This window comes from Natator depressus, chromosome 10, assembly GCF_965152275.1.
Source record: "Natator depressus isolate rNatDep1 chromosome 10, rNatDep2.hap1, whole genome shotgun sequence".
Taxonomy (NCBI): Eukaryota; Metazoa; Chordata; order Testudines; family Cheloniidae; genus Natator; species Natator depressus.
Window position 1 is genome coordinate 28,151,023 of NC_134243.1, and position 24,885 is coordinate 28,175,907.

At 41.8% G+C, this 24,885-nt stretch overlaps 1 protein-coding gene across 23 annotated transcripts in view; it reads right to left on the reverse strand.

The window, feature by feature from the left end:
- Window positions 1–24,885, reverse strand: part of RBFOX1 (RNA binding fox-1 homolog 1) — a 2,406,891-nt gene that overhangs the window by 1,175,501 nt on the left and 1,206,505 nt on the right. The window contains exon 1 of one of the 23 annotated variants that reach the window (XM_074965508.1): window positions 20,137–20,237. The exons of the other annotated variants lie outside the window; for them this stretch is intronic. Coding sequence (XP_074821609.1) covers window positions 20,137–20,208 — 72 coding nt within the window. The 5' untranslated portion in view covers window positions 20,209–20,237. Of the gene's footprint in view, window positions 1–20,136; window positions 20,238–24,885 lie in introns of those variants that run through there. 23 annotated transcript variants of the gene reach the window in all.

The window sequence follows — 24,885 nt, forward strand, 5'->3', positions numbered from 1 at the left end:
GGAACAGAGGTGCCTGGAAGCAAAAACTGAAAAGACAAAAAATATAACAGCTCAGATATGTTTATATGTGCCACTTAAAAATCAAACATAAAATGCCTACTTTAAACTAAGGTTAAACTTCTGGCTTAATCCAAACTAAGTTACTAAAAATTCATGTTAAAGCGGTCTCTCTCTCTTTAAATGACTTCATTGTAGCTCATATGCCACCAGTCATTTTTCCTGAGATTCCCTGAAATACCTCAGCACACTAGAACATGGAAAAGAAGGAATGACAGCCTATTGCAATAGGTTTTACAACCTATGCACACTGTGGTTTTTGAGGGCAGGACTGAACTCTTGAGATTTTTAAATCAAAATATTCACTAGAACACACCTATCTGCAAGGACAAGATTGACATTTCACATGAAAGAATTGTGAACACTACAAGATGTACAGGAAACTAAATAGAGCTGTATTTGATAACCTTTTATTATCTTACATATATGCTCAGTATATTTACTCCACTATGACAGGTTTCAGAGTAGCAAGCCGTGTTAGTCTGTATCCGCAAAAAGAAAAGGAGGACTTGTGGCACCTTAGAGACTAACAAATTTATGTGAGCATAAGCTTTCGAGAGCTACAGCTCACTTCCTCGGATGCATACATTTGTTAGTCTCTAAGGTGCCACAAGTACTCCTTTTCTTTTTACTCCACTATGTGTCTCAAGCTAGCATTCTGCATCTTAAGCAACGATTCAATAGAAACTTACCTTTATTTCAGCTACATCAGGTACATTCCTGTAATCACATATTTTAACACTGTACTTCTTTACATTTCTTATTAAAATATCTCATGAGGTTTTTTTTTAATCTCGCTTATGGCAACCACAGATTCTAAAACTGGAAGATATTAAAACATTTCATGTTTTTCAGCTTTTTCCATTTGAAAAACACTGTTATTTCAGCCATAGGAAAAAAAAAAATATTTCGGAAAGTAAAACTGAGCTGGTCTATTAGCAGTGAATTGTTAATAATACTAGTTGTTAGTGATTTAATGTTAATACTTTATTTATGAATAATCAGTACCACTTCACATTAAAACAGGGCCTATAGCTTTCTGTCGTTACATAGTATTTAACTTAGTCTGTGGAATTCCCTCCCTCTAACGCCACACATAGCATGGGATATAGCTAATCTTTGGGAATGGCTTTGCTCGGGGAGAGAAAGCAGTAAAAGGAACAGGTAAACAGCAGGGCTGGAAAGCAATGGAACCTGTAGTATAAGCTTAGCTAAGCGAAAATGATCAAATGTTGTGCACATAAAATCTGGTATGATGTGCTCAAGCGTCCTGAGGAGCAAGCTGGGGGTGGATACACATGGAATTTTTAAAAGGAGGCTTTACTGATGAACATCTGCTAATATGGCCTCTTTTTGTTTTGTTACCCTGTGGCTCCAAATTGTTAAGCAACTCAAGTGGAAGCTCCCTAAACTAATCTTTGGTTTAAAAAACATCTAAACGTAGCTGGGGCTGGGAAAAGGAAGAAGTGGCTGCCATCTGAACTCAGGTACAGGATCTCACAGGATGCTGCCTAGTGATCTGCAGAATTAAATGTATTTTGAGCCAAGTAGTGGTATGGGGCATTAAGAAGGGAAGTGAGTAACTGAGAGAATCTTGTAACTGTTTGCCAATTAAACTGAAAAGGTGGAAGAATACTTGCAATAGACTTTTCAGGTTGTATCATGTGTAAGCACTGAACAGTGATGAGCTATTTCAGAGAAAGGTCTGTGACACAATCCAATGAAACAGTTTACAAGGTAGACTTAGTGGTTCAATTGCCCCACAAATACAGTAACTGGAAGTACTGAGTTTTTCTTCTTGTGAGATGTAAAAATTACATACTGAATTTAGTATAGTTGGAAGGTTCCCCTTTGTCACTCTGGAGACAGAAGCTTATTTATGAATAAAGAAGAGGTAGAGCATTGACAGTAGCAATGGCAATCTTCTCCACACTAATGTACCAATGGGATTCATCCCTTTACAGGAGTGACCACCTTTAGGGATGAAACGTTGTTCATTCAGTTCTTTTGCCTCTCTTTGATACTACCATTACAATGGTGCCAATTGAAACTAGTGACCAAAACATCACAGGCAATGTCTAGCTTCAGTTCTCTCCTTCAGATCTGGCAGATTATCAGTTGAAGTGAATTTAATTTACTCTTATGTTCCAAACATTAAAGGTAAACCATTCCAGAGTAAAACAAAATGTTACATTTTGCCCCATTTACTAAACTTTACAGTTGTAATCTACAAGTACCTATACTTTTATTGTTCTCTTTATTATTCATTTTTCTTCTGTTGTATTCCTTCTTGTACAGGCTAAAAGAGGAAGGAGGCACTTTGCAAAACATATAATGGCATAACTGTGGCAAGATACTGTCTTCTGGTGTCCGTGCCTTGTCATGGCGGGACAGCTTGCATGCTCTAATGATCCCCAGAGTCTGTGTCGGCGGGAGCTTTTGGTCCTGGTAGATTCAACCATGCCGGGTTGGTCTGTGGGGGAGGGGCCAGAGAAAACAGACACCCTGGTCCTCCAAGTTGCGGATTAGGCACCTGGGCTAACAACCCTGTCCCGTAAAAAAACAAAATATGTTATGGAAACAGCATGGAGAAATCGACCATTACTCTGTGTGATGGCCTTCAGGAGTCAATGACGCATATGACTGCCAGTAGTGAAAGCCGAAAGGAAGCCATTGGCATGAAGACTGAAGTGCTCAACACCAAGACAAAACACAAACTTGATTTTTGGACTGTATGGACAATGTACGGAACAGGGATGCTAGCTCAGATCACAGCAGAGATGAGACGCCACAGCTTACACATCCTGGGTGTCAGTGAGAACAGATGGACAGGATCAGGAAGATTAACAGCCTCAGGAGAAACTTTGCTGTTTTCTGGACAGGATGATGGACAACATCATGAGGGTGTTGCCATCCTTTTGAAGAAGGGAGTGGAGCATTCCCTGCTTCAATGGAAATCCATCAGCAGCAGACTTATGAGAGCCATACTGAAAGGGAAACATAATATCATCACCCTGATTCAGTGCTATGCTTTGACAAATGACAGTGATGAAGAAGTAAAGGATACATTCTACTTTACACTACAAGCAGAGTTAAAAAGAGTGCCACGCCACAACCTATTGTCATAGGAGACCTGAATGCCAAGGTCAGTAAGGACAACACAAACAATGACAGAGCAATGGGAAGACATGGGTGTGGCACCATGAATGAAAACGGAGAAAGACTAGTTGATTTCTGTAATATGAATGACCTAGTCATCAAAGGAACCCGATTTGAACATTGTGAAATTCACAAGCTGACATGGTGTTCTCCAAATGGCAGAGAAAAGTACCAGATTGACCATATCATGATCAATGGCAAACGGCAACGCTCACTGACAGATGTGAAAGTGAGAAGGGGGGCAGATGTTAACAGCGACCACCACCTTGTGACAGCCTCCATCAAGCTAAAACTGAGGAGTGTGGGTCCACCAAACAAGGGACATAGATGTTATGATACTGACAAGCTAAAGTCCCTTGAAATACAGAAAGCCTTCATTCTGCATTAAAGAACAGGATTCAAGCACTTGCAGACCTTGATGAAGAGGAGGGGAATGCAGATGAGGAGATCAACAAGAAGTGGGACAAAGTAACAGCAATTTATAAACAGAGCAGTGAAGCCTGTCTAGGCTACAGGCAGAAGAGAAGGAAAAAGTGGATTACACCCAGCACATGGATCACCATAGAAACCAGACAAGCCCTGAAGAAAAAAGTTTTAGACAAAAAATCCCAGAAGTTAAAGGACAAATACCACGAGCAGTATAGCAAGGCACACCAAGAGGTCAAACGCCCTGTGAGAGCAGACAAACAGCATTATATTGATAATCTGGCAACATGAGCAGAGGATGCAGCTGCTCGTCATGAACAAGGAACCATCTACAAAATGATGAGGCTTATCAGTGGTAAACGGAAGACACCAACAAACAGTCTCATCAGGAGCAAACAAGGACACCTACTAACAACCAAAAAAGAACAAGAAATGCGCTGGACAGAACATTTCAAAGAATTGCTGAATAGGGAGCCATCTAAAGAGAAAGCAAACATCCAGGAGGCAGAAGAAGATCTTGTTATCAACACAGAAACCCAACTAAGGAAGAGACCATTCAAGCCATCAAATCCTTAAAAAATGGGAAAGCTCCTGGTAAGGATAACTTGAATGCAGAATTGTTCAAGGTAAATTCTAAACTAGCAGCATATATCCTGGCCCCTCTATTTACATCAATCTGGGAAAGGGGAAAAGTGCCAGATGAGTGGACCAATGGGGTTATAGTGAAGATACCAAAGAAAGGAACTCTCAGTGATTGTAAAACTGGAGTGGTATCACACTTTTATCTGCGCCAAGAAAAGTATTGTGTAAGATCATAGTCCAGCGTATATCAGATACCCAACACCATATACAAGAAAAAACAACTCGACTCAACGCATTCAGCCAGCAAATTGGACTGAAAACAATCACAATAAGACAGATATCATGACCATTAATATTGTCTCACCATCACCAGTATGGATAGAGGATTATGTTCTCACCAATTTAGAAACATTCACATACTTGGGCAGCACCATCAGCCGGGATGGTGCAACAAGACAGGACATCTGGAACAAAATCAATAAAGCCAGGAACATCTTCAGGAGCTTAAATACAGTCTGGAAATCATAAAATACAACACCAAAACCAAACTCAAGATTTATCAGAGCTGCGTACTTTCAACACTACTTTATAGTGCAGAATGCTGGGGAATGAGAAAATATGACATGTCCAAACTGTCTTCATTCCATACAACCTACCTTGGAAAAGTCCTCTGTATCTTTTGGCCCAGAACAATCTCAAACCAAGACCTATTGACACAGTGCAGCCAAGAGAAGCTGAGCACCATCATTGCCAGGAGGCGTTGGGGATGGATCGGTCATGTGCTTTGGACGGAAACTGATTCCATCACCAGAGTAGCAATAAGATGGGCACCTGAAGGCAAACAAAAACGAGGCCACCTGAAAAAGAACATGGCAAAGAGCTGTGGAAGCTGAGCTGAAAAACATGGGGCACAGCTGGGGAACTATTGAAAGACTTGCCAGAAACAGACAGGAGTGTAGGAGCTTCATCACTACCCTAAACACCAGAGGCATAATAGGAACAAGATGATGATGTAGCAATATACAAATTACATATGGATCACGTGGTCACACAGATATAGCATGGCTACAATTTATAGGCAGTTGTCTGGCTATGCCAAAAGAAGGACAGGAAACATTTGACATGGGTTTAATCAGGCTGCAACCTTATTATTAGATGTCTGGGACTATCTGGCAGATAACGGTGTATAGTGTAGGTAACCCCCATGTTTTTTCCATAAGTACCCAGGGGGATTTTACCTGCTTCCCCTCTTTTTCCATCCAGGTCCCTCTAGCAAATCCATTGCCGGGAACTTACCATCCACCCGCGCCTCGTAGGAGGGTTAAGGTGGGCTATAAGAATGGGGGTTGGCTCCCTGCCATACCAATCATAGGAGTCCCCAACCACCCCCCATTCGTTCCTTTAATAAACACCTATTTTAAGTCCTTTTCCAAGCCATTTATCCAGTCACTGTATACCGTTCCTGTGGGGTACCTGCACTGGACATCCACCCTACACTTAAATAATGAGTTGCACCATATAGCCTACTGCCCGTCATGCCCAACTGCACCCAAGCCAATATGGTGGTAAGGGAAAAATTCCTTCCCAGCCCTCCTAAAGAAAGAGATGGGTAGCCTAATGCCCACAGGAGGTGTTGACCAAATCTGGTATTTTATCACCTAAAAGGAAGGGAGGGTGGGTCCTGCCTCAGCCTCGGTCTGTGTAAAAAAGATGCTCCCGGCACCACGCTGCTCCTTTTCAAACCCTGCATTCCCAGGGGATGAGTCAGTGACCACTCTGCCCCTTTTGCAGCAGTTTTCATCTCCCCCCACCGCTCATCCATAAAGCACTGTTCCCTTCACTTGGCCAGACCAGCCAAAAAAAAAACACCCCTGCTTAAAGGTGCAGGGCAGTCATTTCCCCCACACAGCAGGAGACTACAGAAACTGGGGCTATCCTTTTTGGTTTTGGTGAGTATAAGAGGAGATGTAGGAGAGGCAGAGCAGCTGAGAAAATGATAGCACAATGCAAACCCATAGCTTTTAGAGAAACACCTGAGTACTGCAGAATGTATTAAGAGTATTTTGTAAGTTTACTTTTAACATTCAGTTGTAAAAGTGTACGTTTCGGCTTCCACCCAACCCATAATATGAATATTTTTGGGCTTCCCTGAAAAGGTCTGCAATGTCTTAAATGAAACAGCCCCTATAGATGACTATGTGATATATCTAGGGTGTTATACTTCTGAATCCAGCAGTGGACACAGACACAGAACCAGAGGGAGCTGATAGAAAAACAGCTCTTTGCTGTGCTTGCTTTATTGTTCTTGCAGCAGAACTGAAAGCAACACGAAAATGAGGCTTTGCACTGGGGAGGGGGAGTGCTCACGCATTTAAAAGTACAGGACGTCACATACGGGAACATCTAACTTTGGACAATGGAGGCCAAAAATTAGTGGAATGCTGGAGCAGTGTTTCTGGGGAACATTTCTACTTTTTACCCCACTCCCACAGGAAACAAAAATGTGTAAAAATGTCATACATGGATAAATACAAACAAATGTATAATTACAGTGCCAGCAATAAGGTTTTTGACTGTATGATTCAGATAGGGTTTCGTTTGTTTTACTTTAAGCTATTTGTTTCAATCACGTTTCAATGAGCATTTATCATATTGGGTCAGATCCTCAGCTCTTGCAAGTCAGTGTATCTCCATCAACTTAAGTGGAGAGACACTGATTGACACTAGCTGAGAATTTGACCCATAATATAGGGCCAGTCTGATTTACTGTTGCAAGTGGAAAAATAATAGGAACCTTTTCCCGTTTGATATTCAGCTGGTCACTGCTATTATTCAAGCCCATCAGAATCATTTTAAACAGGAAAGAAACAAAATTTACAAATCCATAAAGAAAAAAATGGAGAAACAATGCTTCAACAAAGTGTTATGCAAAATCAGAAGGATGACAGAAAAGCAGAAACAGTAAGCAAATTGGATAAACATCCTCCATAATAAAGATCAATTCTCCATTATATTGAGAGAGTCAAACTACATCTGTGTGAAGCTGTCTTTAATAAGGCACATAATTAATTATAGTAATAGAAGGACTTGTTCTCCAGAATTAAAATATCCTCATCTATGAACATAGCTAATCAGATGGGTAATGATGTATCACTTCTTAGCTGCAATACTACCTAAACCATCTGTATAATCTGGCTTTCATGTGTACTTTCCATGAACAAGCACTGCCAAAACAAACAAACAAACAAACAAACAAACAACCTAAAACTCATTCCAAGAAGGAAGACAAAGTGTAGTAGTAGTACACAGGCAGTCAGGGCCAACCAAGCAAAAACATGTTTCTTCCAAATCCCAGCCACATCTTGTATGCAGCTGCGAACATGTTTCAGTGACAATTAAACTACAGGGACGTTCTTTGAAAAAATGAATTTTGGCTAGAAGACCAGAAGTATTCCATTGGTGGTGGTAGTTCCACCCCAGCTCCCATATAATGTCAAGACATCAGAAATCATTGTATACTGGCAAAAGGAATCTTTTCTTAAGGTTTTATGTAAACTGGAGCTCTGTTTGCCAGTTCAGAAACCTTTAATAGGTAACACTGGATATGTTTGCAGTTCGACATGTTTGTGATTACCTTCCACAATCACAGCAACAGCAGGAAATGCAGGAATACTGTTCTCGATGCCATGATACCTAGTCCTTTACAGTAAAGGCATTTTCCTTTGGTTTTGGTAAAAGTTTTATTCTTTGGTTACTTACTAAGCCTCCCTCTGGCCTGTCAACTCTAGTTCAGTTGCCTCAACAGACAGGATGCAATTAATTAGTATCTTACTGTGAATTAGGTCAAAATCATTTTTTGTAGACTGGTAAAATGAGACACAGAGGGAATAAAGGTCTCATATGCAGCACTTTCCAGGAGGTATCCAGTTTAATAAATAATAATAATAATAATAATAGCTCTTATATTGTATTTTTCATTTATAGATCTCAAAGTAGTTTACAACAAAGGTATTCTCATTTTGCTGATAGGGAAACTGAGGCATGGAGCGATAGAAGAGACGTGCAGGAGTAGAATCCAGGTCTTCTGAATCCTACTTTGATGTTCTGTCCACTAGATCACAAGGCTGGGAGGACCAGACCTTGAATGAACTGCCCTAAGAACATAATGTGTTCAACAGAATGGACAAAACTAGGAACATAACCAAGGATTCTTGACTGCCCCAATAGGAACAGAAATTTGTCCTCTGCTCTGATTTCTAGACCATGCAAATATTGTCACACACAGTGATATCTTAATTCTAGGTTATAAAAATCTAATTTCTGTTTGTACTAAACTCCATATCACTCTTGAACCAAAGGATTTTTGGAGAAATACGTATTTTCTGTGAACTGCTTCATTTGGACAAAGAATACATATACCATTTACTTGCATGTATCTTCAATTTACACTTTTAATTCACAGTTGTGCCTTTCTTTTCAGTATTACCTTATGCAATTAATATCTTAAAGAGGAAAGTTAAGTTATTGCACTGAATTCAGATTTATATCTTTATTGGGCTTAATTTAAAGCTAGTTCTTAAAGCTTCATATTTTAGATTTCTCTCATTAAAAATTGCTCTTTCAATCAGACCTTTTGATATCTAGGATGGATCTTTCCACAGTAAGCAAAACTTTACTTCCACCAATCTAAGTCCAGCTGATAGTAGCAGAAGTGTAACAATAATAACAATAACTCAACTTGTGTCAAGAGCACATAAATTTCACTGGTGCTCAGTGAAGGTTTTAAAGGAGGAAGAAGTATAGCTATTTCTGTCCTACTTTTTTCCAACTTTAAATTAAAGATATCAACTCTATAGCAGCTTCCTACCTGCAGCAAGAGATGTGACAAACGTTTTCATGTACACATATTGCTTTAACTTAAATAAATACCTGGTTATCAAGACCAAGCTGTCTTTCTTCAGTCATACAGGAACAAAAATAAATACACAATAAACCATCTTTAAGTAATGTTAAGGTCGGTTATGACAAAGGAAAAAAGCAAGGACATTCAAAAAGTTGAATCCGACTTCCTTCCTGAACTTCAACAGTGTGATTGGGCTTTGCTGCTTCAGCATATGTAGTATCGAAGATCATGGTCAGTTTAAAGTATACATTAAAGTAATAACCTATTTAAAGTATGCATTAATGTATCACCATTCCAAAACTGTAGGCATCACATCTTGTTTTTCCTCCCCCATCCCACTGGCAGATGGTCCTCCATCTATCAGAGCTTTGAGGATATTTTGTTCCCCACTCTCCCTACACACACTCCTTGCCTTCTTTTCCATATCCTTCCAACTGAGCAGGACTAAAACAATGGGCTAGGACTCAATTCCCAGCCTTGTGATGTCCATTTTAAATAGAAATGGATGAAAACCAAAACCTTAATGCTAAACCCTTCAAATATCACAGGGTTTGGGATCTGTATCCCCAGATACAAATTTGCCCCTACATTTTTGGTCCTGAGCCAGATTCTGGTTCAGCTGCAACTAAACCTTGCAGAAAAACAACTCACGAGGTTCACTGACATCTGCTCCACACCCTGATTGTGTAGATGTAAAATACATGCAAAAGGCATTTGACTGAGGACTTGTGTACGCAGTGGGGTACTATGGACTACTCGGGTGTGATTTCTGAAGTTAACTAACATGCTGCACTTTAATTCAGAAGTTTTCAACATTTTTTTTTCCTAACCTCCCCCCTCCTCCCAACATGCTATAAAAAATTCCATGGCCCACTTGTGCCACAATAACTGGTTTTCTGCATATAAAAGCCAGGGGAGGCATAAGGGGGTAGCAAGCAGGGCAATTGCCTGGGGCCCCATGCCACAGGGGCCCCCATGAAGCTACATTGCTCAGGCTTCAGCCCCAGGTGACGGGGCTCAGGGACCTGGGCTTCAGCCCCATGTGGTGGGGCCTCGGCTTTCTGCCCTGGGCTCCAGTGAGTCTAATGCTGGCCCTGCTTGGAGGCCCCCCATAAAACCTGCTTGAGACCCCCCGGGGGGGCCGCAAACCCCTGGTTGAGAACTACTCCTTTTATTGGTTCACGTATACCCTCCTGGTGCACACTACAGGTTCCCAAGTGTGCTTTAGCATTAAGGCAGAGTGAGGAACCTTTAGTGCACACCAGCAGGGTCTACCTGGACCAATTAATGCTCAGCACGTTAGTGTGCTGGAGAAATCACTCCCCTGTAGTCTGCATTACCACACTGTGTAGACAAGCCCTTAGTATTGTGTGACATTCTGACTAAAAAAAATAGCACTATAGCATATCAGTAAAGCACATGCTAAGTGCATTAATAACTGGCTGACAGATTTCAAAAAGGAATTCTCAATGGGGAATCATCATCAAATGAGGGTGTTTCTGTTGGGGAGCCACATACCCAACATTATTCATTTTTTTAAATCAGTGATCTGGAACTAAATATAAAATCACTGCTGATAAAATTAGCAGATGACACAAAGATTGGTGGAGTGGTAAATAATGATGAGTACAGGGCAGTCGTTCACAGTGGTCTGGACTACTTGGTAGGCTGGGCCCCTTTAAACAAAAGGTATTTTATACGTCCAAATGCAAAGTCATATAGCTAGGAACAGAGAATGCAGGCCATACCGACAGAATGGGGGACTGTATCCTTGAAAGCAGTGACTCTGAAAATGATTTAAGGCTCATAATGGATAAGCAGCTCAACATGGGTTCTCAGTGTGATGCTGTTGCAAAAAGGGCTAATGCTATCCTTGACATATAAACAGGAGAGTAGCGAATAGGGAGGCAATTTTACCTCTGTATTCAGAACTGGTGAGTCTGATACTAGAGCAATGCACACAGTTCTGGTGACCACATTTTGAAAAGGATGTTGAAAAACTGGAGAGAATGCAAAAAAAAAGCCACACACACAAAGATTCAAGGCCTGGAGAAAATGCCTTCAGAGAGACACTAAAAGAGCTCAATCAGTGTAGCTTATCTAAAAGAAGATTGAGAGGTGACTTGATCACAATATGTAAGTACTTTCAAGGGGAGAAAATACCAGGTACTAAAGGGCTCTTTAATCTAGCAGAGAAAGGCAGAATAAGAACCAGTGTCTGGAGGCTGAAGCCACACAAATGCAAATTCATAATAAGGCACACATTTTTAATAGTGACGGTAATTAACCACTGGAACAAACTACCACGGTAGTGGTGGGTGCTCCATCTCTTGATATTTTTGAAGCACTTTGGATGCCTTTCTAGAGGGTGTGCTTTAGTCAAACACACATTATTGAGATCAACACAGGGATAACTAGGTGAAATGTAATGGCCCGTGATATACAGAAGGTCAGACTAGATGATCAAATCTTGTCTTCTGACACTAACATCTATTACTATAACCTTAGTCTAAACCATTTTTTCAATGCAGATCCAAACAACACCTATTCAGCCCATCTTTGTTTATAAACCTGCTGGCGGGGCAGAACACAGCAATATCACAAAACCAACAAATACCCAACAGTGTGTTCAGCTTGATTCCTCTTTACAACTTTTAGCATCTCCCAGGCTGGAATTACAAAAAACCCACACAAGAATTCTTGTCTGTCACTGTACATGACATTGCATATAGTACCACTGGGCCACAGAGAAGGCACTGTTATTAATGTGTGTGATGAAGTGAGCTGTAGCTCACGAAAGCTTATACTCAAATAAATTGGTTAGTCGCTAAGGTGCCACAAGTACTCCTTTTCTTTTTGCGAATACAGACTAACACGGCTGTTACTCTGAAACCTGTGTGTGTGTGTGTGTGTGAATTTTCCATAAGAAGAAGAAAATCCTACAACGAGATTCACAAAGGGCTTAGGCGTTGTGATGCCCAGCATCACAACACATAACTTATAGGCACCTAGATGGTCACTGGGATTCACAAAGCCTGAGTTAGGTGCTCAGCCTTCCTGTACAATGAATGGTGGGAGACAGGCAACTAAGAATGAGATTCACAAAAGCTGGCACACTGAGCAGGGAGCTGCCTCAGCTAGCCAGTGGGAAATGCCAAGGAGAGTGATGCATCCTAAGCCACATCCTTTTCAGGAGTTTGTCTGGACTGGAGGGAGGCACCTATCTCTGCTTGGGATTCTATGAACCCTCACCCCTCAGATGCCTAAGGTTTTTCTTTCAAGAAGCCAAGGGGGAGGAGCAGGAAGGAGAGAGCAAGAGAGACTGTAAGAATGATTCCATAGCCTGGGTAGGGTGTTCCCTTGCAGATGGGAGACCCAGAAGCCAGTCTGCCTTGTGCCATGATTATTTATTTATTTAGCAAAAGTGGACTAGCTTCAACAGGAGAGATTGAGGGAGCCCTACATCACCCAGTGATTAGGGCAGTCACACCTGAGAGGTGGCAGATCCCTGTTCTGATCCTGCCTGCTCATCAGGCAGAGGGGGTACTTGAACTGGTGGTCTCCCACATCCTAGTGGCACTTAGGTGCTTAAATCCTTTTTCTGAATCTCGCCCCTTTGATACAATATGAGAATGAGAATGAAGCGAACGAATCTCCAAATAAAAATAAAAATTTATTAGTGTACAGTTAACTTCCTCTCCAAAAACAACAAGAATCAAAAAACCCTTAAATGCACATTAGGGCTTAATTGCATTGTATCAAACTATAATTCAGGCATAATGTTAAGAGACATTTTTGAAACACTTCAACTTTTCTTTTAAAATTAATTGTCATCAGTAGTAATAACACTTATTGCATAGATAGTTCAATTATGTACTAAATTAACATGTGCATTCTTGTTACTTTTGTTAGTGATTTCTGCAGTGCAATAACTATGTATAACATTTTATAGAAATAAAAAGAGCAGGTGCCTAATCCAAGAAGTTTGCAAACTATGACCCCAATCTGGCAGAAACTAACTTTTGGCTGGAAGGCTGATTACCAAGAGTAATTCCAACAGATTACCATTATTCAGGGCACGTCTACATTGGCAAAGTTAAAGTGCTGCTCAGAGAACACAGAAGCGACACCGCTGTTGTGCATTCACACTCACAGCTGCCTGCGCAATAGCGTGTTCACACTTGAGGCACTTGCAGCGCTATTCGAAGCAGTGCACTCTGGGCAGCTATCCCGCAGAACACCTCTTTGTCTTTTGCCACTAAGGGCATGGCTACACTTGCAGATGTAGAGTGCTGGGAGTTAAACCAGTCTTCGGAGACCGCAGCAGGGAAAAAGTGCACTGTCATGGCCACATTAGCAGCTCTTGCAATGCCACAAAGAGTAGTGCATTGTGGTAGCTATCCCAGTGTGCAAGTGGCTGCAACATGCTTTTCAAATGGAGGGCTGGGGGGTGGAGTGTGACAAGGAGTGTGTTGTGTGTATGTGGGGGGAGAGAGAGTTGGGTTTTGGAGGGCTGAGAGTGTATCAGCATGCTGTCTTGTAAGTTCAGATAGCAGCAGACCCCACTCTCCCCCTCCCACACACACACACACTCACAACAGCATTTCACACTCATGGCTTGCTTTGTCCCGGAGCAGATAAGCATGCCGGCTGTCAGAAACGGAGCTTTGAAAGGGGATATCCACATTCCTGTAGCCGATTTCAAAACAATGAGAAGAGTGGCCACTTGACTTCAGGGGATTATGGGACGTTTCCGGAGGCCAATCACAGCACAGTAATGCAACACCTCCTTCACACTGACGCCGGGGTGTTTCAGCCGGGGCACAGCAAGCTTTATGCTTCTCATGGAAGTGGATTACCAAGAGCGCTCCAGCTGCAGAGTCCAGGCGCTCTACGTGCCTTGCCAGTGTGGACACATCGGGAGTTAGGGCACTTAGGGCTGCTTTAATGCGCTTTAACTTGCAAGTGTAGCCAAGCCTTAAGACTTGAGGGAAGGCAGGGGGTGGGGGGGTGTCACAGGGCATCCTGGGTCCTGCCAAATGCCCCATGAGGCATTGCTTCGCATCCCAGCAATCCCTGTGCTTCTGTCCGCATTTGGCACCATCTTTCAATGGTTTGTGTACCGCACACCCTGCCTCTTTCGGGCAGCAGGAATGAATCCCAAACTGCTGACCAGTATGCTACTCGCTCTGACCAACACATCACAAGTGGCAGTGGAGTTTTGCCTTAAACTACAAAGGCAAGAGGAGAGCGATATTGATCTCGCCATGTGTAGTAGCTACGACACGAGATTGCTTGTGGCATTCACGTAGGTGCTGACCACAGTGGAACGCCATTTTGGGGCTTGGGAAACAAGCACTGAGTGGTGGGATCACATTGTGATGCATGTCTGGGATGACAAGCAGTGACTGCAGAACTTTCACATGAGCTTGCCCCAGACCTGCGGTGCAGGGACACGAGAATGAGAGCTGCCCTGTCACTGGAGAAGTGTGTGGAGAGACCACTGTGGAAGCTGGCTACTCCAGACTGCTACCAATCGGTCGCTAACCAGTTTGGAGTGGGAAAGTCGACCGTTGGAGTTGTGTTGATGGAAGTGTGCAGGGCCATTAATCATATCCTGCTCCGAAAGACCGTAACTCTGGGCAACATGCATGACATTGCGGATGGCTTTGCACAAATGCAGAAGGGGTGGTAGATGGCATGCACATTCCAATCCTGGCACCAGACCACCAAACACATTAATCGCAAGGGGTATTTCTCAATGGTTCTCCAGGTGCTTGTGGATCACCGTGGGCGTTTCACAGATATTAACGCAGGCTGGTCCGGAAAGGTGCATGACGCATGCATCTTTCAGAACACTGGCCTGTTCAAGAAGTTGCAAGCAGGGACTTTCTTCATGAACCAGAAGATCACAGTAAGGGAACTCGAAATGTCCATTGTGATCCTGGGAGACCCCACCTACCCCTTAGTGCCATGGCTTATGAAGTCATACATGGGGCAACTTGACAGCAGAAAGGAGCAGTTCAACAACAGGCTGAGCAAGTGCAGAATGACTGTTGAGTGTGCATTTGGCCATTTAAAAGCCCACTGGCAATGCCTGTATGGGAAGCTGGACCTTGCCGATGACAATATTCCTATGCTTATAGCCGCGTGCTGTAGTCTCCATAATATTTGTGAAGGGAAGGGTGAAAGCTTCGCTCTGGGCTGCACTGCAGAGGCTCAGTGCCTGGAGGCTGAGTTTGAACAGCCAGAGACCAGGGCTATTAGAGGGGCACAGCATGGGGCCATAAGGATCAGGGATGCCTTGAGGCAGAAATTTGAAGCTGAAAGCCACTAATATTTGTTGCTATGCTCAGGTTTGCAGTGCTTGTAATGCTAGCAGGTGATCGGTACATGTGATGCAAGAAGGGAGCTTAACATTATTGTATGTTGCTTTGCAGTGCTCTTTTTGCTTTCACTTAATAGAATAAAGATTTCTTTCAAACCAACCCAATTCTTTTATTAAAAGACAACAACCGGAGGAGGAAGCCTAACGAAAACATTCATTAGCAGGGAGGGGATGGGGGAAGGAAAGGTTTCAAGAGGAGGGATCCCGGGATGGCTACAGATTTGTGTATGTCCAGGGATCATACCCAACCTTCTCCTTTGAAGTACAACGCAGTGGGTGCTGTACTTCAGCAGGACCAAACTGCAGAGGGATGGGTGTTGAGAGCAGCGGATAGTGGGAATCCACACAGCTGGACTGTGAAGAGGGAGCAGTGGAATGCTGCGGGTAGAGAGTGGAGCCAGGAGGTTGATAACAGTGTGTTGGCAGCGTGGGAAAGGGCGCATGAGAAAGTTTTGCGACAGCGGCTACAGGGGAGGGCAGGCGCAGAGCTGCTCGGTTCGAAGAGCTAGTATCACCTGGAGCGTGTCCACTTGGCGCTCCATAACATTTAAGGGCCACTCCATTGCTTCTTTCTGGTGTGCCGCATTCTCCTTTCGGTCCCTCTTCTCGCAGTCCCACCAATCCTTCAATTCCTGTTTCTCGGCGGCGGAGTGCATCATAACCTCACGGAGAAAGTCCTCCTTAGTTCTTCTTGGCTGCTTTCTAATTCTGTGCAGCTGTTCCATCCCCGATAAAGAGGGAGGCTGGGCTCCCAAGGTCATCTCTATGAAGTTTAAATGCAACATTTTACAGAAGCACTATTGTTTGCAACACAGATAACACTGTTTCAGTGCTTTAAAAGAGCCAGTACTCACACACCTGCGACTAACTGGCTGACTCCAGGCAAGCACACATGAGCCACAAGACCCCCAAAATGGTGAGTAGCCACAAGGCCAGGGTAAATCACTCTTCCCGGACCCTGCAGTACACTGGGCACGTGGCACTTGGGTAGAGCCAGCACTGTAGGGAGGGCCTGATAATCATTACTGTCCCCATGCTTTCCACAGGGTGTGATCATTATGGAAGATATCTTGCTTCTGGGGGTGAGCAGGGAATCAAGGGAGGGTCTTCTCCAAGCCTGCGGCTTCCGCCCTGGCACCTATGTGGCTCACCTGTGCGCAGCAATGGTCCCCGCCCCCCCCGCCCAGTGACGTCAAAGCCGGGCGGAAAAGTTACCGTTAATGAGGCAAGAAAGAAAGCAGCTCTGCCGAGGAACCTGCGACAGCGGATTGCCCAGTGTCTCCATGAGAGTTTCCTGGAGATCTCTGAGGGAGATTCCCATGAAGCGAGGAAGTCTATCAACAGCCTGTTCCACCGCTCAGACTAGGCATGCAGTGGGAGACAAGCCTGCTTTCTGCAACCCTCCTGCCCCCAACAACTCGCTTCAGCAATTCCTAAAATCAGATCCATTTACCAGGAGCCTCTTCTCCTGTTTGCGCTTCACCAGTATCTGCCTGCTGTGACTCCTCTGGGGTAGGCTCCTCCTGACTGCATGCATCTCTGGCTTCCCAGTCATCCTCTGCCTCTGAGTCCCCTTCCCCCTCTTTGTCCAAGATTTCCTCCTCATGGCTCAGTCCCCTCTTGACAGGCATGCGAGCCAATGAAGTATCCACAGGGGCCTTCACAGCAGAGGTGGGGTTGCCACTTAGTATCGCATCCAGCAATTTGTAGAACCAGCAGCTCGTGGGCGCAGCACCAGAGTGGCAGTTTGCCTCCCACGCCTTGTGGTAGGCGTTCCGTAGCTCCTTCACTTTTACCTTACACTGCAATATGTCCTGATCATGGCCCCTTTCTGTCATGCATTGTGAAATCTGTCCTTAGGTATCATAATTCCTATGGCTGGAGCGCAGCTGGGGCTGCACAGCCTCCTCTCCCCAAAAGCCGATTAGATCCAACAGTTCGGCATTGCTCCAAGCACGGGATCGCCTGGTGCATGGAGCAGGCATAGCAACCTGGAAAGATGCACTGAGACCACTGCATGCATCACCGAGCAGACAGGAAGGGGACTTTCAAATTTGCAAAGGAATGTATGGGGTGGGAATGATGGTTGGTCACCTCAGGGCAGGGCAGTAGAGTTCAAACCGATGACCAGAGAGGTGAGAACAGGCATTGTGGGACACCTCCCGGAGACCAATTGCAGCACTGTAATTGAGTAGGGTGTCTACACTGGCACAACAGTGCTGCAGCCTCGGTGCAAAAAGCTCTACGCCTCTAGTTGGGGTGGTTTGTTTAGAGAGCTGCAACTGTGCCGTTTCTGCACACTAAATGGCTTGGCAGTGCATACACCTTGTGAGTTACAGTGCAGAAGGCTGCTTTACTGCGCAGAAAGTTGCCAGTGTAGACAAGGCCTCAGTGTGGACTCAGGGCTGTGCCCACTAGAGAGTGTTTGAAGGATCAGACCCACAATTAGAAGAACACACAGAAAATGATGCCAACATATAAGGATAGGAAACAGGGCACGGAAAGAGAGGGTAACAGCAAATAAACAAGTATTGAAACAAATGCCCTTGAAGCTTAGGAAAAAAACTCTTAATTTTAAATATGATACGCGCACACAAAAATCAAAGCATTAAAGCAGAGGTTAGCTGTGGGAAACTAGTAGTGGGTTCTAAGCAGAGTTCTGAAGGCACAGAATTAACATGTTTTGTGTAATGGTACAAACGTGTTCCCTCAGAATTCAAAGTTAAAACTTCCTTGAAGTTAACTGGGGTAAGAAGAAGACTGGGAAAGAGAGTTTGGTCTAGACATTTGTTGTGTATAGCTACTATCTTAATGAAAAGTAAGAGTAGTTTCCAATGTTAAATATGCTGGGGGAAAGTGAATAACTGCTTAATGCAACTTGTTTGGGATTTAAGATGAAAAACACCTGAGAATTTTGGAAAAAAAATTGTTCATATTCTTAAGTAGCCTAGTAAAATTCAATTTTAGATCAAAGACAAGCAATATAAACACCCTGAAAAACGAGGTTTACCATGGAAACACAGAGAGAATGTTAGTTATTATTTCACACCACTGTAGCAGAACAGGAAGGTGAAAAAATGCAATTTTACTGTAATATATATATAAATATAATCTTCATCTCCTCTCCAGTAAAATGATGATTGAATTCAAATCACATTTCAAAAAAGGATTCATTGTGAAATGTCAAAAATGAGGTAATGCCCAGCACTTTCAAACCCTTGAAACCTGTTCCATAAAAAGCAATCTAAACATAAAAGCTTGGTTAACCTTGAATAGTTAGATTAATGAGCCAGCAGATTTCAATCTGAGTTTCAATGAATAAACAAAACTTTACAGGCAAATTAGGCAATGTTTTACCAGAAGAAAAGCAAAACCAATCAGAAGAGATGAATTGAAATGAAATGGTCCCTGTGAACATCTGAGTGAGCAGGTAGAACAATAATGAACTTATTGGATAGAGTGCATAAGAAATTGTTTCTCCCCAGAGCCTCAATGAGGTCAAATACCTTCTTGGTTCAAACACTAAGATTTTTCACCTTTAGGAATCACCTGTGCTTTGATAAGTGATTAAAAAAAAATTCAGCTACAGCTACGTTATCTATCTTGTATGCTGCTGTTATTTATTTTTAAACGCCTAGATACAGCACTACCACTTGCTGGCCCATTATCTACCACTTTCTGGCCCATCCAAATTCTGGCAGGGAGAGAGGGAGGGATGAGATAAAAATGGAAAAGCAAAACACTGTCCTTTAGATCCTATACCATTGGGAATCTATGGTATGTAATTAATACAAGGGCATCTAGCAAACATAAAAGGCAGACTGTACAAAGATTAAAGCTTACTCTTTTCTTTAACTGTTGCTATAATCATATAGCTGGAATTTGATATTCACCAGAACTGTGATAATATGAAACTTTCTTTCAAAGTATAAACAAAATAAACTGCCCAGGAACTTTTGTTGAATACCTGAGTGAGGTAGATATAAATCTGCCATATATACTTAAGGGAGTTTAATGAGGCACAGTCTTAACTCAAAGCCATTAAATAAAGTGTCCCCATTGAACAGCTTTATATTAAGGTGTTCCTAGTTCTTGGTCTCTGAAAATGCCAGAGATGGAGTGTCCAGTCCCCTGACTCCAGGTGCAGTGGCATCAGCTGCTGTGATCATGCCCTAGTGTGATTTACATGACAACATTGATCAGGCAATCTTCTTATACTGTAAATAAGATCAGTTACAATGCAGAACTCGCACATCATATGGACTACATAATGCTATATGTGGTTTGAAGTAGCTCCACTGTGCTATAGCTTGCCATTAACTGACACTACGAGTGGTCTGGTACCGTTTGGTGGCTAGCAGGCTCATCATAACAGTACCACATCAGTCAGATCCAGACAGGCATAAAAGTGATTCTGCCGGCGGCAGATGGAGCTCAGTTACTACTGGCAACTGTGGCCATGCTGAACAGCTGTGGTCCTGGCAGATGGACCATTGCTGCTTGCCCCTGTAGCCCCAGACAAATTATTAGTGGTACTGGCGAGGGCCAATGGTACATGAAAGTGAAATGGAAAAATGAAATACAAAGGTATGCTCAACAGTGGCTGAACATTAATCTGTACCTGATTCAGTATTACAGAGACAAATCCTGCCCTGCTATCCAGACAAGTCTCCACAGTATCTAGCTTGTTCATCAAAAGGAGACATTGGTCAGGCTATAATGGCAGCTTTCATCCCCTGAAGATATGGAATAGTCACTGCCTGTCGGGTTTGAGGTCCTGATAAGTCAGGGGAGAGATAAGAATTCAGGAGATTTTTTGAGCAAGGCTGAATGTTCAAAATATACTTTAAAAACCATCTTACAAGTAAACATATTAAAATAGGTACAGAAATTAATCATGCTTCTCAGCTGAAATTGGAGAGGACACGTCCCTTCTTTGAGAAATCAGGCCAGTGATGCATCATTCTATTATCTGTGCCCTACCACTCCATTACTGCATCTATATAAAATTACATTTCTGATTAAAATTTTAGTGCCAAACATTTTATATGATTACAGACAGAAAGTCAAAATTTGCATTTAAATAGACATATTAAAAACTCAGCAGCACAGGTAGAATAGGGAAATGCTGTTTTAAGGAACATTTAACCAGGAGTGAGAGCCACAGAAAGGACTTTCTTAACTCCAAACAAATGATGAAAACAGTGTAATGTTGTAAATAAAGATTTTGATGTGTTGAGCCAAATTGAAAAATATTAATTTTAGTTTCAGAGTACAGGGGTCGAATTGGATGGCAAGATCAGCTGTAGTGCCAAGCATCAATTCATGAAACAGATATCTGGATTTCTGAGTCAGGCATGTATTTTTATCTTGGGAAAGTAAGTAAGTGGAGGGTCACTGGGAACATCTCATCTAACATTTCCTCTGTGAGGCAATATGGATGAGGTGGGGAGAACAAAATAGCTTTGACACCCTTTAGCAAAACTCGGCTCAAATCCTTCAAAAAACTGAGGATCTCCGGTGAGGAGCTGAGTGACTTCAACTTTCATTCCCATTGTCAGGGAAGTGAGACCAGAACCAGTACTGAAGTCCTAATATTGTGGCTGGAGGTAAGAAACAATCATTTGGATTTTGGCACAATATCCTGTGTTCTTCATGGAAAGTAGGCTACATTTATTTTTGGCTGAACTTGGGAAGTTTCAGAAACACTGGGAGTATGATTTATGCTTATTGGTATGAAACATTTATTCACATCTTTATTTTAAGATACTTTTAAAATGTATTTTCTACAACGATCTCCATACCCTGTCTGCTTGAACTTTTACAGCTTTCTGGGCCCATATGTTGGGATATAAGGTTCATTTGTCCCTTGTGAAAAAACACTGGAGAGCTAGACCCAAGGACATATATAGTCCAAGTTTTAAAAGCTCTTCTAGACTTAACTGAAAATAAACTATATACGGACATAAATCACAATCCCCTGATATCCAGGGACTGAAAAAATAATTGTATTAATGTGATATCAGATCCCATTACTTTTAAATAAAGTCTGTCTGATTCTCCAGTACTTCTGTCCTAAGTAATGAGAAAGATGTTTTGCATTCTTATCATAGCGTTTTCAATTGCTCCCCATCACCATTCTATCTGAGTATGTGAAAAATCTAAGTGGAAAGTCCACATAAAATAGATTGGCAATATCAAAGTCCCCAGTGGACCTCTTGAAGTCACTGGGTCTTCTCCCTTTTTGGTATTAGCAAATTAATATCTTTATTTATGTAGTTATGTATATACAGCTATTATTAAAATGGATATGTAAAATGTTGCTAATGTAAAGCACTAAGGATTTAATTTTCTTTGCATATGGGTCATTAATATTATATTTCTTTTCATCTATCAGTTATTTGAAAGATTTGTATTTTTCTTCAGAAATATAGCAGGTAGAGATAATTTCTCATAAATGTACAGTACAACTGCTTTATCCAAAGGGATTTCCTGGTACTTTGGCAGTTTAGACTAGTCACAAAGCAATGTGTAGTGCACACCATTGTTGTAATTATGACAATCTTCCAATTAAATGGGATTTTCTGGAGGCTGGTTAGATGTAGTAGCCCTGTATACAAAATGTTTAAGTAACACCTAGGCCTAAATGGTTTAAAAGAATCCTTTTTACAGTTAAAAATATTCAGAAACATGAATTTTAAATATATTGCTTAATTTATACAGTTTAAATATGATGTGTACATGAATTTATTCACATTTGAACATTGTCTAGTCATATTTTTCACCAGAGGCATGACTTCACTACCCTCTGACATGTCACTGCGTGTAGTCTTTATAGAACCTACCATCACTACTGAGCCCTACACAAGACACACCACTGCAGGAATCTTGAAAGCAAAGTTGCAGAAATCTCCTGTGAAGTTCTGATTACTGATCCACTCTCTCAGGTTTATTGCCTCAAGAACAGACACAGAAACTGTGCAGCATTCAGCCTAATGTATGTTCCAAAGGTCACACTAATACTGGTACCTTTGCCAAAAAAACCCTGTCATTACAATTACATCGCTTCACTTCTGTTTCAATAAACATAAATATTCATCTCTGCCTGTGATCGTGTTTATATGCAGCACAGGACACATCATACTAAACAGACACATCTGTGACTCAAATTGTTAACCAGTAGTTCTCCAGGGTGGCCATACTAGGCTAAACTTCGCAAAGATTCTTCCCCTCCCCCCGCCCCCCCCACAGATATTGTAGCATTTAGTAAGGGAGTTTAAACTTTGGCAGGTCAGATTTGACAATTAAGGAGCCTCCCTACCACATGAACACTTGCCCATACGTACAGCTACTTGTTCTTGTCTTGACTACTGCAACTTTTTCCTCTGCTCCGCCATATCTCATTTTGCATTGCTTCAGTCTATACAAAAACCTCCTGCTAACATTATTATTCTGTCCCACTGCTCTTAACATTCCCCTGTGTGAAACGCTACCCATTAAATTCCCTTCACCTTCTGTACCTCGTTCAAACATTTTGTCCTCACCCTCAGGGCCTTACACAAACCTGGTTCTCCTATTCATTCTCATATCCTCCTACTCCCAGTTTCTGCACAAACACAAAGCCACCCAGCCACCCATGCATTTCCTTTTGTGTCTTTCTCTTTCTGTTGTCTTCATTCTTCCTTCCTTGCTGTCCATTATCCCTGGAATGAAAATCCACCAACCATTTTTCATTGACAACATTCCTAACGCATGCATCTTTTATGAAGCATTTCAATGGTGATGCTGCATAAAAAAAGTATGTTATTAAAAAAAAAAACTTAGATAAACACTACAGTTCTGTACCACTTAACAAGTGACCTCCATTTAGTCATCCATTGTACGTGAACTGTATTATCTGCCTTTTTTTAATGTAAGCTCTAGAAAGCAAAGACCATGTCCTTCTTTATGTTCTGTGCTGTGCTGAGCGCATTCAGTACTTATGCTATTATTAATAATAATCTTGTTAGCAGCCAAGGTTCAGAGATGTATACTGAACTGGGTCTCAGAATTGTTCGGAGACAGCTGGATCCCTGTAAATGTAAACATCCTGTCTTCTTAAAGAAAATAAAGAGTACAATAATGTACCCACAAATTAAAATACAGATGATAAATCCAGTTTTAAAAGCCTCGACATAGGGCCTTATCCTGTCACCTCTAAAATTAATATGAGTCTTGCCATTAACTTCCATGGCATCTGACACATACTGTCTTTTAATATTAATATGGAATACTGATTCCCTATATATTCCAGATGGGAATGGCAGCAAATTTGTGTTTAAATCAAAACCAAAGTGTAGCTTAAAATTGCTTTATGTTTCATGTGTCCATCACATTGTGTTTTCATTTCTTCCATGATGACAGGAAAACAGTCCAATGAAAACAATATGATAGAATGTGAACTATATTGCTAGATTAAAGTGGTTAACATCCAACCCAAGTGAAAAAAAATCAATTTTTCTTCTATTCTGGTCTATTACCTTTTTTTTTCTGTGAAGAGAAAATAACTAACTCTAAAAGATTTCATTGTCATGTACAATAGAGAATGTAGTATTGTGGTTACAGCAAAGCACTGGGATTCAGGACTCCTGGGTTCTTTATGGAGTCCTGTCACTGACTCATTGCTGAAGCAATTAGTATCTTTGCCTTAGTTTAACCATCAGTCAAATGGTTATAGAATAATGTATCACCCATCTTACAGGGGTATTGTGAGGCTTACTTATATACTTAGCAAAGCGGTTTGAGAAATGCAGACAAGTGCATATGCAACTCCACTGTTGGAAACATGAGTGTACAAATAATGTAAAAGCATTGTAACTAAATATTTTTGCTGGACTGATTTCTGCTATCTCCTGTAGAAGTTCATTACAGAAAGAGGTTATTTTTTTACTTCAGACAGTGAAGTGTATGGGAATATTATAATACTATCATATACTGCTTGACCAGTGCATATTAAACAAAGAGACTGTTCACCACCAGTACGTTCTTTGGTACAAATAAGTTTTTAGCTCCTAATGACCAGTGTCAAGTTTCAGAGTGGGATACACTTCACATTCCTCAATAAGATATTTAACTGTGAAATACTACATCAGTGGGGGAAACTTGTTTCTGATCATGGAAATCAATCATATTTTATGCCCTGAAATCTGAAGAATGGTTACTCTTACAATTTTATTCAAGCAAGATTACCTTCAGATGCTGTTCTCATTCACTTAAATGTAGAATATTTTTTTGAACTGTAGTGATCTACATTATTTGCCTCTATGATTTCATATCTATCAAAACAATCACTATAGCATAAAAGCAGCAAACATCAATTCCCGGTGGTAGC